The sequence below is a fragment of the Zerene cesonia genome, chromosome 10 (genome assembly GCF_012273895.1).
Source record: "Zerene cesonia ecotype Mississippi chromosome 10, Zerene_cesonia_1.1, whole genome shotgun sequence".
In the NCBI taxonomy this organism is placed as follows: Eukaryota; Metazoa; Arthropoda; class Insecta; order Lepidoptera; family Pieridae; genus Zerene; species Zerene cesonia.
The window spans coordinates 4,826,175-4,842,814 of NC_052111.1; the positions used below are offsets into that span (position 1 = coordinate 4,826,175).

Below are 16,640 nucleotides of genomic sequence, written 5' to 3' on the forward strand. Positions count from 1 at the left end.
TGCTCCTGCAATGAAAATTTATATATGCTGATGATGATGATGCGGATGATTACATATGTATTTTTGTATATAAATAGTACGCAATTGCAATGCAATTGTACAATATGGTTGCTAAAGTGGTTTAAACCCATTTTTGCAATAATAAATTGAATATTTTATTGTTTTATCATATTTTATGCTCATATAGAATTATTATATATATATATTATTTATTATTATATATATATATATTATTATATATATAGCATGAATGAAGCATACTAAAATGTCTAAAGTAAAAAATATAGTTTTAAAATAGTAGTTACTCACAAAAACTTATGTTAATTTGACTAGAATATAAAAAGTTATGCATAGCACTCACATATTATCTAACAAACGACGCCCAAATTCCTCTGTTTGGTCGTCCTAAGAATTTGGACAATTTGCGTTCACCACGCTTATTTAACACCTTCTATTCAAATATAATCGCCTTTGCCGAGGGAGCATAAAATATGAGAAATATAGCTAATTTATGACGAAGAAATTGTTTGATCTAAGTATACAATATTATGACGCAGCCGTTTATTGAAATTGAGTTCCAGAAAAAAGTACAAAAGCTTTTTCGTTATTGCTTGATAAAATTACTATGAATTATATATGCATAAAATAATAGTTTCATCAGTCAAAACCGCAGTGTGTCAATCATAGATTATATACTTATATTCTGGTGTCAATGTTGATACCATAACATCGCATATACATTTTTAATACTCGTGTGCCATATGTGTGTACCTTCTATGGCCACTTGTTTACTAATGCTTTTTGCTCCCTAAGAAAACACAGGTGAAATATTTTGTCAATCATTACAGTGAGAAGTGTGCGGGGCGCGGGCGAGCGGTCTGCGGCAGTCGCGCGCGGGCCTCCGCTACGCGAGCCGTGGTGACCGCGTTCGTAGTGCTACGAAACGCACATGTTGATCGGGGACGAAACTCCCGCGTAAATCCTACTCATTATTGTGTTACGCTTTTAGCTGTTGATAATTTCCGACCGACAATTCATCTTTATTGTTCTTCCTTTATGCATTTGATAACATTGCGGATGATTTTTTATGTACCTTGTTTATTTGATTATAAACTGAAAAATATTTATATCAATTTATTTATAAAATACCTCATTTAAGAAGGTTATAAGGGCGTCCTTAGATTATCCGTTTGAGATGATCCTCTAATCTTCTCTAGTTATATCCCTTTATCCTTTCTCGTTAGTAACTCATTTAACGTTATTTGATCATTAATTGAGTAAAGCAATATTAAAGCTCGCCAACGTTGATGGACTGGGGATGATATGCGTATTTATTATACTTATTTATTACAATAAAATGAGCATGATTTATAAAATCTTAACTCCAAAGTGCACGTCGTGATAAATTTTTAAGGATTCAAATCTACACAATTCTCACGTAATAAAAAGAAAATCCAAAGTTCAACCCAAAGTCTATAAACATAGGTGGAACGTGGATTTAAGAAAAATACTTATCTAGAATTAAGGAACATTAAATTGACCATATATTCAGGTTCATCCACAGTTTACTGTAAATATTAATATGTTTTGTTAAATATCATTCTAATATCTATATCATAGACTAGCTTTAAGCCATTTAAATGGGATCAGTGATATGTTAACATAATTTCGGTATGGCGGGGACAATTCGACATCTGTCAATGTACCACCATGAGAACACTCCCACTGCAGCTACGGTAAGTGGCGCGATTTCATAAAGTTACATAATATTACATAATCTATCTATAATCTATATACACGGTAAAATAAACACATGACTGGATTATTGACTGAGCATTTTAAATAAAGGTGTTGTTTATAAAATTAAAAAACAATTATATAGAAGTCATGTCCAAACATTGTAATTTTATGAAATACATTAGTTTACCTTACATTTACGTTCGTGGTTACACAATAAATATGAACACGCATAAATTAACTACAGACAATATTTAATTGAGAGAAATTCTTAGAAAAGCTTCGGAAGATTAATGATTATACCAATACGATATCAGGTTGTGGCAGTATTCTAATGTTCAATGAAGAAAATCAAAATGCAATTTCGTTTTCCTTTTCTTTGTCTGTATTTATTCATAGCTTTATTGCTTTAACGGGCTCTATTGGGGCGACTCCTTTTTATATTTCTTGAACCACTTCCTCGTTTACCTCGCCTCCAATAAATAGTAAATAGATTTAAACCTTTTCATTAATTTCATTTTATAAAATGTTTTTGCAAGTAGCAATATAAATTAAAAGAATGATAAATAATAATTTAAAGACCACTAATAACCCTAAATCTACATATAGAATATACATCATGAGAAAGATTTGTGTTTGTGTGTTTTAATAGATAACATATGTCACGTGATTGTATTACAAAATTGTTTCACCAGAAGAAAACTAGAAGTTATATGAGTACATACCTTGATAAGCTATACAGATTTGTTATGTTTCTTTTATGGACCAGGAATAGGTGTTACATAATACTATACTAGTATAGTAGTTAAATAGTTGAACTAACTATTTAACTATCTTACTCCTGAGTGATGAGAATATTCAGGTATAACAACGTTGCCACAACTAGTAAAACCGTAAAAGTAGAGGAACAGTTTATAGAATTCAATATAATCAGTTGTTAGTGATCAAGAAACTTATCGGCAAGATATTTTTTTTTTCCAAGGCGTAGGCGGTGGGAAATAAATATTAAACATCAAATTATGTTATGGGCATCCCATTATAACGAATAAAATGCCGAGGTTCGTTTATAGCGTGCTACTACATCATCAGGAATTCGTAATATTCCATTGAGGCCCTGGCAGGCCTATACATTTGAACATCTAAATTACAATGAATCAATTAAAACATTATAAGGAAGAGATCTGAGTACTGGGACCTCCTATTGATGTATTTTTTAATTTTAGTGGGCTCTTGTTCTTACTTAATAACCAATTCTTTTGAAGCATCAGTTAGAAATATGGTTTAGCTATATGACTGCAACGTTGAAATCGCGTTTAACATCTCATTTAAAAACAATCTAGGCGCTGTGTAATGATCTGATCCGATTCTTTAGCCGTGGAATAAAAATGTTTTTACCTCATTAGTATGCATGCAGAACTGGGGTGAAATTGTGTGATACCTACTATGTGTCTCTGTCTATTTCAACCGACACTCTGAATTAATGATTGCAGCTGTTGTCAAACCAAAACAAAAGTTATAGTTGATTGAAAGTAGTGAACCAGAAATAGTTATGCCAAATGAATATTTTGAATATTGCCTTGATATTACATATATTGAGAAATATACGAACATAATTTCAGTACACAAAAGTTTAATTTTAAGGATATACCTACTGTGATTTAATTCAAGTCAATTAGAGTTATCGTCTTAATGGATTTTTTGCAATATGCGCTCCGATTATTGTGTTTTATATACCGATGAATTAATCTCTAGTAAATCATTTCTTATGAACACTGTTTGACATGCGTCAAATATTTGATCAGTTTTAGGCTTGTTTTAGATAAGCTTTTCATGCTCGCAAGATTGTAACCTTACGAGTAACGGTGTTTACAGTTTCACGGTAAAATTAATATAAAATACATTTTAAATTGAAAGGTTTCTCAATTGTTGGATAAAAATATAAAACAATTTACAAACAAATTAAGCCTTTACAACTTGTACCACTGTTAATATCTAGTTTCAATTTCAATCTCATATACCAAAGCCAAACTACTGAATAGAAAAGAGCATGCATATTGTAAGCCGCGTCTGAATCGCAAACTACCCGAATCTATCACAATTTTACTGTGCAATTCCCTTTTGGCGCGCTACCGCATACAGCACACAATTTTAATTAGACCTATCGAGTAACCCGCATCTGAACATTGAAATTTTTGTTGTTTTTACTAGAGTTTAAAATACGTAACAAATATTATCAATTCTTCTAGCTTCACTTGGAATGTGTTTTATCATTTTATCCCGTACTGGAATCTAATAAAACTGTAACTAATATTCTTCCTCGAAACTTTACAAGAAATATAATCAAATTTTATTGGATCAAAGTGATAATAAAAGAAGTGTTGCAACTAAGTAAAATCAATGATAAATATTAAATAGTAATTGTTGGCATAAGAAATCCTTTCAGATTTATTATATATGCAGTAACATGGTTAAATGAATATATAATAAACGTTCACTATTCTAAATTTGTTAAAATCCATGCGGCTTCATTAATGCATAATAGTTAATTACTTAGAGGATAATACGCAGTCACAATGGAAACTTAATGGACTGTGTATTGACCCGTTTAACTAATGCATAAATATTGAATACTAGCTTTACACTCGTAGCTTCGGCCGTAATATATTTTAGTTTGCTGTAGGATATAGATATACGTCCTGATTCAACGCTTGTTTAAGAAAACCACTTACTCTTCAATATCTTCAATAACTGTACCAAACCCTAAGCAGCAGACCATCGAAATTTAAAAAACAATGTTCAAAATTCGTTGCAACTTAATTTTGCAAATAGCAGTAAAATTCAACGTTATTGTTATTACTAAGTCTACAGATATGTTTACATTTAAACCCTTTCAACACAAACTCGAAACTGAAACATTTTGACATAAATAAACTTCTGCTAAATGTTTACTTAAACAGAAAAAATTAAAGCGCTTTTAAATAATTCTGTGCTCCGTTCACCCCAATTACATTTTTTAAGAGATGCTAATGTATGCAAATTGTATACAATAGAATATTTTTATCTTAAATACCGAGTACATTTATTTTGTGTTAAAAACTTGCAATTGAAATCAAAACATTAATTATTTTATATTTAATCTTACACCTATATCGAACGATTTTAATATTTGATTCAGATATTTTCTGAAATTAAATGAAAATTTAATTGTCAGAATTGTTATCACAAAGTTTTATATAATTTACTTCCCGTCCGCACAATTCGCCAACTTCTTCTTCTTTGTCATGTCGCTCTTGATAGAAAGGTCGTGGTCATCATGTGGTATTAGGAGTGATGTAATTCGCTTCGCGATGGTTCATATTGTGAGTAAGATAATGAGTAAGAATATTCAGGTATTATGATTATTATTATGAGCGAGAGAATTAAGTAAAAGCACTAGATAAAAGCAAAAACGAGACGAGAAAAAAGTAATAGCGCTACGGTAGGTATTCAAAGATTTAAGCGTCACTAATTTAAACTTGTTTAAATATCAAAATCACTAATAGTATGTAGTATAAAACAGTGTCGTTATCTCGGTCCCTATTTTCCTATTTATGCTTGAATCTTTAAAACTACGCAACGGATTTTGATGAAGTTTTTTTAAAAAATAGAGTGATTGAAGGGTAAGGTTTATATGTATAATAACAACTATTTAACTACTCCGAATTTAGTGCGTATTTTTTTTACTAAATAGTTGTTAATTGTCGCTATCACACCAAATAATTATTGTAGCTATCGGTTTTAGTATGTGCATATACAATGATGTATTTTCACCCGACATTCCAAAAAAGAAAGTGAGGTTCTCTTGTTGTATTTTTTTAGATAACTCTATGTGTTAAATTGATTAAGATGATTATTATTGTGTTTGATAGGAAATTGTTGTCATTTGATTTGGTTGGTTGATATTTTAGAAATTTAGTCGTACCTATCTCCATATTAACATTGGTGATCTTAAAGGTAGAAATTTAGGAGAAAACAGACGAGAGCGCTTTCTCCGAAAATGAGAGAGAATACCCACCGCGTGTCACCTTAAGCTGATTAGACCTTACATACTACTTAAGAATTACTTTTAAGATAAAATTTCTAGATGGTATGGATAGGGTCATCTATACAAAAGATTTTCTGCGCACGTGAAATTCATATTCGCGCGCTTTAGATAGTGATTGTATGTACTTTTAATAGCTTAATAAATAATTTTTTGCCCATGTCAAGCCAAAAACACATGTTTTCTGAACGCACATTTGGACTTAATAAAAGATGCATCATTTTTCACTAATGCTCATCGGATAGCTGACAAAGAGATATGGAATATCATCTTTCATAAATGTTCGGCTATATTTTTATTTTATTACGACAAAACCCCCTCGCGTATTGACAGAGACTAAACCGTTCGACACAAAAAGCTTATTCCTCTCGACGAATACTGTAGAAGACGACTCCGTGACATATTGATAAATGAGCCAATAACCGCAAACCATATTGATTTCTATACCGTTTTATATTATTATTTTGTTAAATCTGTCCAAATGGATGAGATCTCAAACAGTAAAGTCTCATATATAAAGGTGATCATTTTTATTTAAATTGGAACCATTGACTTGATATAAAAAATAAATTAGGTCAATGCTAGGATTCAAAATTTTAACCTTAGCTATATGAATAAAATATTCATCCCTTAAAATTGTTGTTCTACATTCATTCAATATTATCTATAAAGAAACCACCCGACCTAGTCCCGTCACAACACTTTTTTTTGCTTTTCAATCTAGTTGACAGCAAGACTATTGTGCAACCAGACTAAAGAAACTAGTTTTAATGAACTGTATTTACATTATTTATATTTATCCTGATAATGAATAAACATAATTAACCGTGATAAAGAGCTATTACAATAAGTACCGGCTATGTTGCTTCACTTACCGCATTTTCACATATTATAAGTCAGTTTTCACATAGAAGGCACAACAAAAATATTTTAATATATTCCGTTTCTCCTTAGAGAACTACCACTTCTGAACAAAGGATCGACGTAATGCTATAAAATATTATATGAGGTACTTTATTGGATTAGTTGATTGCTCTTCTCTTTTTAATGGTTCTTCAAATCTGGCATTCCATGTTCATAACTGCATTCTGTTGTGTACTGTGGTTGGTGTTGATACAAACTATAATAGATATAAAATAGAAAATGATAACAATCATACTATTGTATTGCCACATGAAAAACCCAAAATATTAATTGTATGAAATTTCATAATAAATTGATACTGATTACCACATATAAATTAAACAAAACCAATAATCATACCCTTCATTGCACGAAAATTTATTGGCTTGATGAACATCCTGCTAATATTATAAATGCGAAAGTTTGTAAGGTTGTGGGTGTGTGAGTGTTTGTTGCTCTTTCACGCAAAAAGTACTGAACCGATTGCAATGAAATTTGATACATAGACAGCTGGACAACTGGAATAACATATAGACAATTTTTATCCCGATATTCCTACGGGATACGGACTTACGCGGGTGAAACCGCGAGGCGCAGCTAGTATTTTCTAAAAAGTTTTTCATATGGAACACGAAAAAACATACCAACGTTAGTAGGTTCGTCAAACACAGTCAAAATTGGTAAATATAAACATAATATACTAAACGATATTTTTGGTCAGGTTTCAATGCAGTATAAGTGTCTGGTTTATTGCCAACTGGCATCAGGCACGCTTTGTAACTGATCATAGCGCGTTAGTAGGTAGTAATAAGAAACTATTGCATACCACTTCAAATGCTAAAAGGAAATGGAGACTAGTTGAATTAAATAAGATTACTTTGTCGATTTATATATATTTTTATGTGTGTAAGTAGAGAAATAGGAGGATACTTTTTCACTTTATTTTCACGTTATCGACACACCAACGGTTGATGAAAGAAAACATAGTGGCGAAACCACGTTCATGTATGGGTATGGATTCACAAACGAAAAAGTTCAACAACATATGACATAATCCAACCCGCGTTTACCCAGCGTGATGTATTGTATATTACATAAAACATCATAGCGGGTCTGCTTCCCTGTTGGAAAAAATAAATAGTGCTATATTAGCGGTATGCGGGGATAATATTAACGGTATGAGAAACAACGGCCTAATGTTTATTCATAATAAAAAATCTTAATATATAATATACACTACTGGTACCAAAACTAATAAAATACCCAGAAGACATGAACTGTTAAATTATTATTGGTTTGATTAATGATAGTTGAGTTAAACCGATTTAATTATGCTACTTAATAAGTAAATTATAATTGCTAGCATAGAAATTTTACGAGTTTGCTTTATATTTTATTTTTACTAAACCAACCGATAGTTGTGATTTCCTTAGTAGCTGAATTTCATGTTTGCATTTAATTAAGTAAATATGAGCACCAGTTATTCGATAAAGCAATTTGGGTGCGGGTGCTTTATTCAATGAAACAATTAAACTACGCAACACTGCGCCGCTTTATAAAACAGGTGCCTAATATAATAATTCGTTTCCAGACCTCCGGACTAATAACTCCAATTAGCCATTTTCTCTTATATAATATTAACTGAATCACAACATTCCAGTGAAATTACTTGCGCACGAACTGCAATTGGCTTACTTTACTAAATAAATAAAGAGGCCTCACGCGAAAATGTAGGAGCTCGAAACGTTACCCTGTTTAATTTTTTACCGAGCTGCTATTTTAAATTACGTGTTGAATAGTTCCAACAATATAAATGAAAATATAATCGAAGGAATTTAATCTGTAGTAGGAATATATTTATAGTCATAGATTCATAAATTTATTCACGCTAACCGATTTGCATATCACTCTCTAGGGAGTATAATCTGCGGAATTTTAACAAATATTAGCGAAACCGAGCGTCTATTGCCTGGAGTTGAAAGGATATTAATTATTGTTTTACACATTTACACAATGATTTGAAAAGCTTTGTTATTATGATTAAATTTATAAAAATCACAGAGCAATTTATATAAGCGTATGCTTAATTTCAATTAGCGTTGTGTTATAATCTAGGCATTTATTTATTATAAAGCGACGACATTATTTTATTTTGAAAATAAACTATGCAGTGGCAGTGGAGTATAGTAGGTACACTTATATAAAATATAATAATTATGTTATAATTAACATTTAAAAAAAATTCATTCGTTACAGTTAATAAATGAAATCAACGTACAGCTGGCATTATTCCGTGATTTGCTCATCCACATTGGCCAGCCCCATGACTGTCCTGAACTTCGTGAACGTGTACGGAGGCTTCGGCGAACTTGCGTCGAAGCTACAAAACAGACTAGCCAACTAGTGCTTCCCACATGTAAAAAGTATGTATATCTTTACGCTTCTATCTATACAATGGTTTTAATGCAATACTGCTCTTGTATTCTCTTTCTTAAAATCAGTTTGTATTTTTACATGACTTGTGCCGTTTTCATTTTAATGTATATGTCTTTAGAGAGACAATCTAATGTATACAAACATGAATCCAACCGTAACCAAATACGATTGCAAATGCTATAATATCGTTCAAGACGTTACATATGTTGTGTGTGGGGTGTCGAGCACGCTTTGGCACGAATTGGGCCAGCTCGCACGGAGGAAAAGACCATAACTCCAAAGAAGATCAATGTGAAATAGTAGCACATAGGTGTGTGGGGAAGCCGAAAGCCCGTATCCTTTTTCTTATCCTTCCTATTCGATTCCTTTATTCCCGTCATCAAACATTTTCTAATTCTTAAAAGTCCTTAAATGCTGGCATAGCATGGCATTTTCAGCCGCCCTACCTCTGTAAATATTCATGGGCAGTGGTGATCGCTTACCATCACGCAAACCACCATCTCACTTGCTCGCAACTACATTAAAAATCGATATTATAGTGAAAATGGAATATGAGAATAGCGATACATAAATGTTCATATAAAGTATTTTGTTTAAATGATCGAACTTCTTTCTTATAGAAGCTAGATATATATTTATATATCTAACTTCGTTATACCTATTTATTTTCGTCGCTTTACTATATACCGTCTGTACACAAAGTCAATGGACGTTGAGTTCCTATAAATCATTAGTACAGAAGTTTAAAAAAAAAGTGCTTCTTCTTACGTCTCAATAACTTTATATCAAAATCCATGTTGGGTGTCATCGATTTTTATGAACAACAAAACAGTTTTATATTAATGTGATCATGAGTGTATTTTAATATAAAATTGATTTAAAATTAGCGGTAGAACAAAGATGTAATGTATTCAAAAGAAAAAAGTCAAAAGTTTTCATAGAATAAAGGATTTCAGATTTCACAGGCTATCCTCAAAGTTTGTTCTATGAAGATGGCTGAATTTATTATGAAAACATTCCTCATACAACTATCAGTAGAGCACTCAGTAGATCAAATGGAAAAATATGGAAGTTTTTGTCATGAATAAATTACATATTTTTTACTTATATCATATATTTAATTTATTTATCTATAGTCTAAATTATAATTTGACCAATATGTATGTATGTAGTAACGAAAGACCTACCGTCCTACGTAACGATGATTATGATACGATTAATGCTTACAAATCCATACAATATTAAGCCATCATTAATTAGCATATCAAAAGACTATTGACGTCCTTTCTAACCCGAATAAAATATAAAAGAGACCAATTACAATGGTAAAAGTTCCGATTCCCAAATGGGTTCCTTAAGCGCGGCAAACCGCGAAACTAATAAATCTATCTATTGTGCGACCTCAGACACTTCAAAGGGATATTCTACTCTTATCGCTTCAGTGATCGTTCCATAAAACATTTATTTGATGACAAAAGTTATTTAATAATTTTAATAGAAAATGGACGTGAAGGCTACGTCTGTCTAACTTTAGATATTCACATTTAAAAACCGTCCGTGGGATGGATTATTTTCTAAACAACAATAACAGCAGACATAATAGCGATGTTATGATAGGAAGCATCCCACAAAGAGTGTTTGAGTGATTTCAAAAACCTTTTTTGTCGATGCATATTTGTAGCTACTGCGAAATCATTTTTCAAGAATAAATTTTGGAAGTGGATAGTCGAATAATTACCAATTTCGTGTGAATTTCAATCTCAATTATACAATTCAGCGTTATACAATGAAAATCAAATAATTTAAATGTATTAGTAGCAGCAGTTTCTACTTAATCGTTATACCAATAATCTATGTATTACACAGTAGTGCTCAAAATTAATAAAAGTAATATTGATTACTGAAGGACTATCAATAAACGTCCTAAAATTTTATTAATAACGTCATAAAATATGAATATATATACCACATTGCGTCCATATGATATTTATATACATATTTTATGGTTTTCTGAAAGGGTAAACAAAATATTCAATATAAATCACAGTCATCTTAGCTTAACACAAATAATTTTTCAGTTATCTTAAAATATATGTAATATTTTTAATTACCTTCGTTTCTAATGCCCTTGATCATTATCTTGGCTATTGCTAATTTAATAATAATCTATTATAAGGTGGAAAGATTTTATTTTTGTATATATTACTACATTAATATAAATAAGTACCAAATAAAAAGCGGAGGAGATTGTTTTGTTTTAACAAGATTATCTCAGAAACACCTGGTTCTAATTGAAAAATTTTGTTGTTGTTTATGTTGTATAAAATATCGCCGTAAGAGTGTAAAAACTTTAATCCGTAGCATTTGCTTCCTATTTAACTTTATTATTTTGTTAGACAATAATGAGTATATAACGCAGTATGAATAATGCCAAGAATTTACTTTTAACACAGATAACATAATACTATACTACTTTTACCAAATGTCGGACAGGCGTAGGTCGTAAGTCGAGTCCACTACCTAAGCCATCATATCGAGTGCCCATTTCACAATCGACAGTTTCACATCAATAGATTTTTTAATGTCATAGTGAGCAACTGAGCCGGTAAGCGATCACCACCCAAGGACATTCGCAAAGGACACGGACTATCTAGAATTATTGATATATTAAATAACCATCTCCCTATATACTGAACCTACATGCGCAGCAGTGTCAAACGGCTAGTTTATCAATAAATAACACATGACATACTCCACCACTCCATAGAAGTCAGCCATAAAAGATATTTTTTTTTTCCATTAATATAGGTCTGGCGGAGAAGTTAGTGCTGAGCAGCCTCAATTGGTGCTATTATACTTCATGTCGCAACTACTGCTTCGGGAACTTGCCAAGTGCCACAGACTGGTGCAATTAGTGCCAATGGATATGACATCTTATTATGGTATGTATATACAACGTTATTTTAGTTTATTTCTAAATGGTAATGAAATGGTTTTACTAAACGATGTTTAGGGTATGGGAAAAAGGCAAGTGATATAACAGACTAACTATTAGGGTCAGTTGGTCAGAAATGATCCTCATTTATTTACAGATATACATACCTACATTATCCATACCATCGAAGTAAGTTGAATCAGACACAGACAATAACAAGTTTGGTTTCAGGCCGCTTTGTCATCGTACAAAACTTGATGAAATTACTGTCAGCCTCTCCACTAGTTCCAACTACAAATACAAACTGGCAGTTGTAACTAACCTACCTGATCTATTGGGATTAGGATTTCTCAATATATGCCGACGCCAAGGATTGCTATTAAAGTCTCACCTAAATAAAAAAATAAGAAGATAAACGACAAATGCAATTTTTTAAATTTATTTATTTATTATATTATACCACTTTCAGTCCAACAATACGTTGTGAATTGTGAAATATAGAATTACTAACATTAACATAAAGAATAAATAAAAAAATTAGTACATCTAGATACACAATAACAGCAAATTAAACTTCCTCGTGCGCTGATTATGTACCTACTATGATTGAGTTTGTACTAAGTGGGTAATTATTTCGTACTCTGCGTTCACTCGTATTCGTTGTTTTATTAAATTATGTACATTTTTTTTGTTGATTTTACATTGTTTTTCTTATAATTAGAATAATGAGCTGCTGAAAAATTTAGGTCACAGAATGTGCTCCACCTCAAATGCCCTGGCTGTCTTATACTAACGACTACCGGTTTCGGATTTTTAGTTTAAATAACCAAAAGCGTTTTAATTTTTTTCTCTTCTGAATCATAAAAGTTTGTTTTTTACGCAAATAACTCTTACGTACGTAGGTATGTCATTCATACGTATAGGTGACGATCTCAAATGGGAATCCAATGTTGATACATTATATACCTACGAGACGTTTTAAAATACTAACAGGTTATAAGTAACTGATATTATAAAGAACATTGTGGTTTTTCCAATTTGTCATTTTAGTATTTTAATATAAAATTTTAGTCAATGGTCTTACTCTGGCACCACTTTATTATAATAGACATAAAACAAAAATTTTATTGCAAACAAGCGATATTTTTAAGTAGATGGATAACAGACTATACAATCGATTTGCGTAAATATAAGCATATTTGTACAATAGGTAATACAATATTTATAAATTAACCTTTATTATTTAGTTATTGAACATTTTGAACAGAGAATCGTGCCGGTCCATCAAACTTTGGCAATGTGATCAGCCAAATATTGCTGTGTAAGCAGATTACGCCGGATTTTAATCAGGAGGAACTGTGCAGTATCGCTAAAGACACACAAGAAATCACCAGAATAGTCAGTGATATTCAAGAATACCTCCCACAGCATGAAACGCTTAATCACTTAGGTAAGTTAGAATTCATTAATTATTAATATTAAATTTAAAAATTTTTGCCTTTTTTTAATTTGGCGAATTGCATAGTAATTATCGGAACTTTATATATCTATAATACATAAGCTGTAAACGTATATTTGATTGTATGTAAATTGTAGACTATACAGATTTTAAATTTACTTCATATGTCATCAATTGCTCTATATTGTCGTTGATATTTACCTACCAACGGTGTGACAATACAGATTCCTCTTTGATCATTCGTATTGAAAAAGATTTCATGTTGAACCTTTAAAGGTGGTTTTTATTACGGTTCATTTCATATATGAGTAGTTCAGTTGCAATTCTTTAAAAGATTTCAATTTTATTATTTATCTCGCTTAGCGTACGTCTAAAAACATAGATGACATAATATTGTATTATCGAACTAAGAAAAGAACATACATCATTTGTAACTTTCATAATAAAATGAATAAATTTATATGTAGCTAATAGACAAATACGTAACGTTTGTTACTCTGTGATTCGAATAAGCATAAGTCCTAATTACCGTTGTATTCAATTCTATCTACCCGAATGTTAGGAGCCATTCGTAAAACATTTCCTCAAAAATCGTCTGGTAATACTTTAATCTGGATTATCGCTATGTAATTCGTCCACAATCTCCCTTCTCTCCAGATGATAGAAAAGATTATCCGCTATTCCACGCGTATAAGAGAATATTAATAGCTTTTGTCCCCCAGATACTTCATACGCATTAGGAACAGTCAGCCGCAGCGAGATACAAAACACGTTCATTTCTTATCCCATTACATTTACATTCCTAACAAAGACATTCGTATTCTCATTTTTGTTAATTTCTCCAGAACATTAATGAAACAGTTATATCTATACCTCATGTTAAATATACTCATATACATAATGACATGACATAAAATATATACATAATGATATCCTACATATTCTTGTTAAGTTGCTTTACGGTAAAAAAAATAATGTTGTTTATTTAAATTTAATGGTTACATAAAACACAATGGGTTTTAAGTAAATTTATTAACAATAAAATCTTTAGATGAAATCCCTTCCAATCAATAGATAGTACCAAATAGTATTAATCCTATGAATTTGAGTTTGAAGCTTGCAATTCACGATAAAACCCGTTATGAATAGAATTGAAGTAAGTGTATATATTGACCTGAAATTAATTCCATATAACTGAATGAAAATACATTTGTTGCAGAAAGCAATATTGCGCTTAAAGGAGACGAAGTTAACGGCCTATGGAGAAATAAGCGAAGAGGATCTCTATACAAAGGTATGGGAGTCCTTTGTTGCATGTCGCGGCCGAACTACCTCTGAGGGTGTCAAGTATCGCCTACAAGGCGGCCCAGCGTGCACCAAGATTATTTAAAGGAAAATAGTCCAACGCAGATATTGGAATTAGACGCAAAGTGTTCATAAACTGTTTACAGTGCATGTATAAAACGGAATGAGAACGTAGAGTAGAAATGAAAGGGTCCATTAAATTGATTATTTACTTACGCTACAGTGTAGTTGATTCAGTTTTGTAGATAATGATCTAGTCATTCTAATAAATTAATTATCTTATATCAATAAATTTACTTGTTTAAAATAATATTTAAGTAGTTGCAAATGATAATTGCATATTGCCTGGAGAGGGATCAATTTCATTTAAGTACGAGTAGAATTGAAAGTGCATTTCCACGATATATAGTTTCATTTGAGCGACGCTCTCGGGCTCAAAACAATAATTCCTATTCCTTGAATAAAGATATAATCCAGACTGAAGTTCAGTTAAAATATTTCTATATCAATTTAATTATTAATTGTCTTCCAATAGTTCGTTAACGGATTATACCTCCTATAAGATTTATATTTCTTTAATAAAACTTTTTACGATACGTATATTTATTAATACTCAATAAAAATATAATAACAACATAATCATCAATTATATTATTATTAATTTTAGCAAACCTACAGATGTTCTACCTAAACCTACAGGGTTCGCTCATATATTACGATAAAATATGCGTTTAGGCATAATTATCTCAAAACTATCCGAATTATGATATTTGCGTAATTCAAATGTTTGACAAACATTACCTAAAGGTAAACAATCAGTAACAACTTTTATTAAAAATTCTGCTTTAAAATTGATCATGTGCAGTATTTGTCAAGAGAAACATTTAATTCTTCGAACGCTCCTAAAATATGAACGATCCCTGTATAACGAATAACCATTTCAAACAATTTTTAGTCCATCATTAATGGTAAAAGTATTATGATATGCTTAATAAATTAATGCTTTGTATAACGTAACATTTTGAATAGCACTTACTCTATAATAAGTTTAGGTAATTTAACCATTATTGCACATAATATGAGAATTATAAGAATACTTGAATTTTAGTCCTGCCCTAATTGACTCTGGTTTTAAAATAAATTGGCCTAGTCATTACATGCATTTCTAGTCAATTATTATAATGTCCTGTACTTAGTATTTACACAATATATGAATTAGCAATGTAACGTAAAATACTCGATGTAATCGATTATAACTAATGTAATATTAGGAGAAAGCTCTAAGCATGTAAACCATCAATAAAATGTACCTGTGCGTTTTGATTTTTTATACTTATTAAAACACTATATTATGTTTTTATTTATCTGTTAATAGACATTATTATGTATATCTGCTTCCATACCTAATAATATAAGAGGATTGTTAATAATTTTTATTCCACCATTATTTATAATTATGGACAATATAATGATTTTTAAATTATTTAAACCATTTTCAAAATATCTAAGAACCTACCAATATACATTTTTATACAACTTTTCCAAATGACACATTCCTATCGTATCTACATATTAACTATCATCATAATAAAATGTTTAATAAATGTAATAGTATTATTATGGTATATAACACCAAAATATTTTAGATTTATATTGAATAATATATTAATAAGGTTAGATTTAAAAATTAATAAATTCTACCAAAAATAATTAATGACTCCTAATTTACATTATCAATCATAAAGTATCTTTCAAGCTATTTGTAAAATATAGTGCATGCTTAG

The 16,640-nt window shown here is 30.7% G+C and overlaps 1 protein-coding gene across 1 annotated transcript; it reads left to right on the forward strand.

Annotated features, from left to right (window-relative positions):
• Positions 1-1,558: 1,558 nt before the first annotated feature.
• LOC119829631 lies at positions 1,559-15,408 on the forward strand. The gene is made up of 5 exons (XM_038352245.1): positions 1,559-1,736; positions 8,978-9,144; positions 11,966-12,099; positions 13,360-13,542; positions 14,771-15,408. Exons 1-5 carry the CDS (start codon positions 1,674-1,676, stop codon positions 14,887-14,889), a joined length of 666 nt encoding a protein of 221 aa, XP_038208173.1. The 5' UTR covers positions 1,559-1,673; the 3' UTR covers positions 14,890-15,408.
• The last annotated feature ends 1,232 nt before the right edge of the window (positions 15,409-16,640 follow it).

Excerpts from the sequence above, each read along its gene's own strand:
- LOC119829631 (XM_038352245.1), top strand. The coding sequence starts at position 1,674 with ATGGCGGGGACAATTCGACATCTGTCAATGTACCACCATGAGAACACT. Across the intron at positions 1,737-8,977 it reads ACACTCCCACTGCAGCTACG|TTAATAAATGAAATCAACGT; the intron begins GTAAGTGGCGCG and ends CATTCGTTACAG. Across the intron at positions 12,100-13,359 it reads GGATATGACATCTTATTATG|AGAATCGTGCCGGTCCATCA; the intron begins GTATGTATATAC and ends CATTTTGAACAG.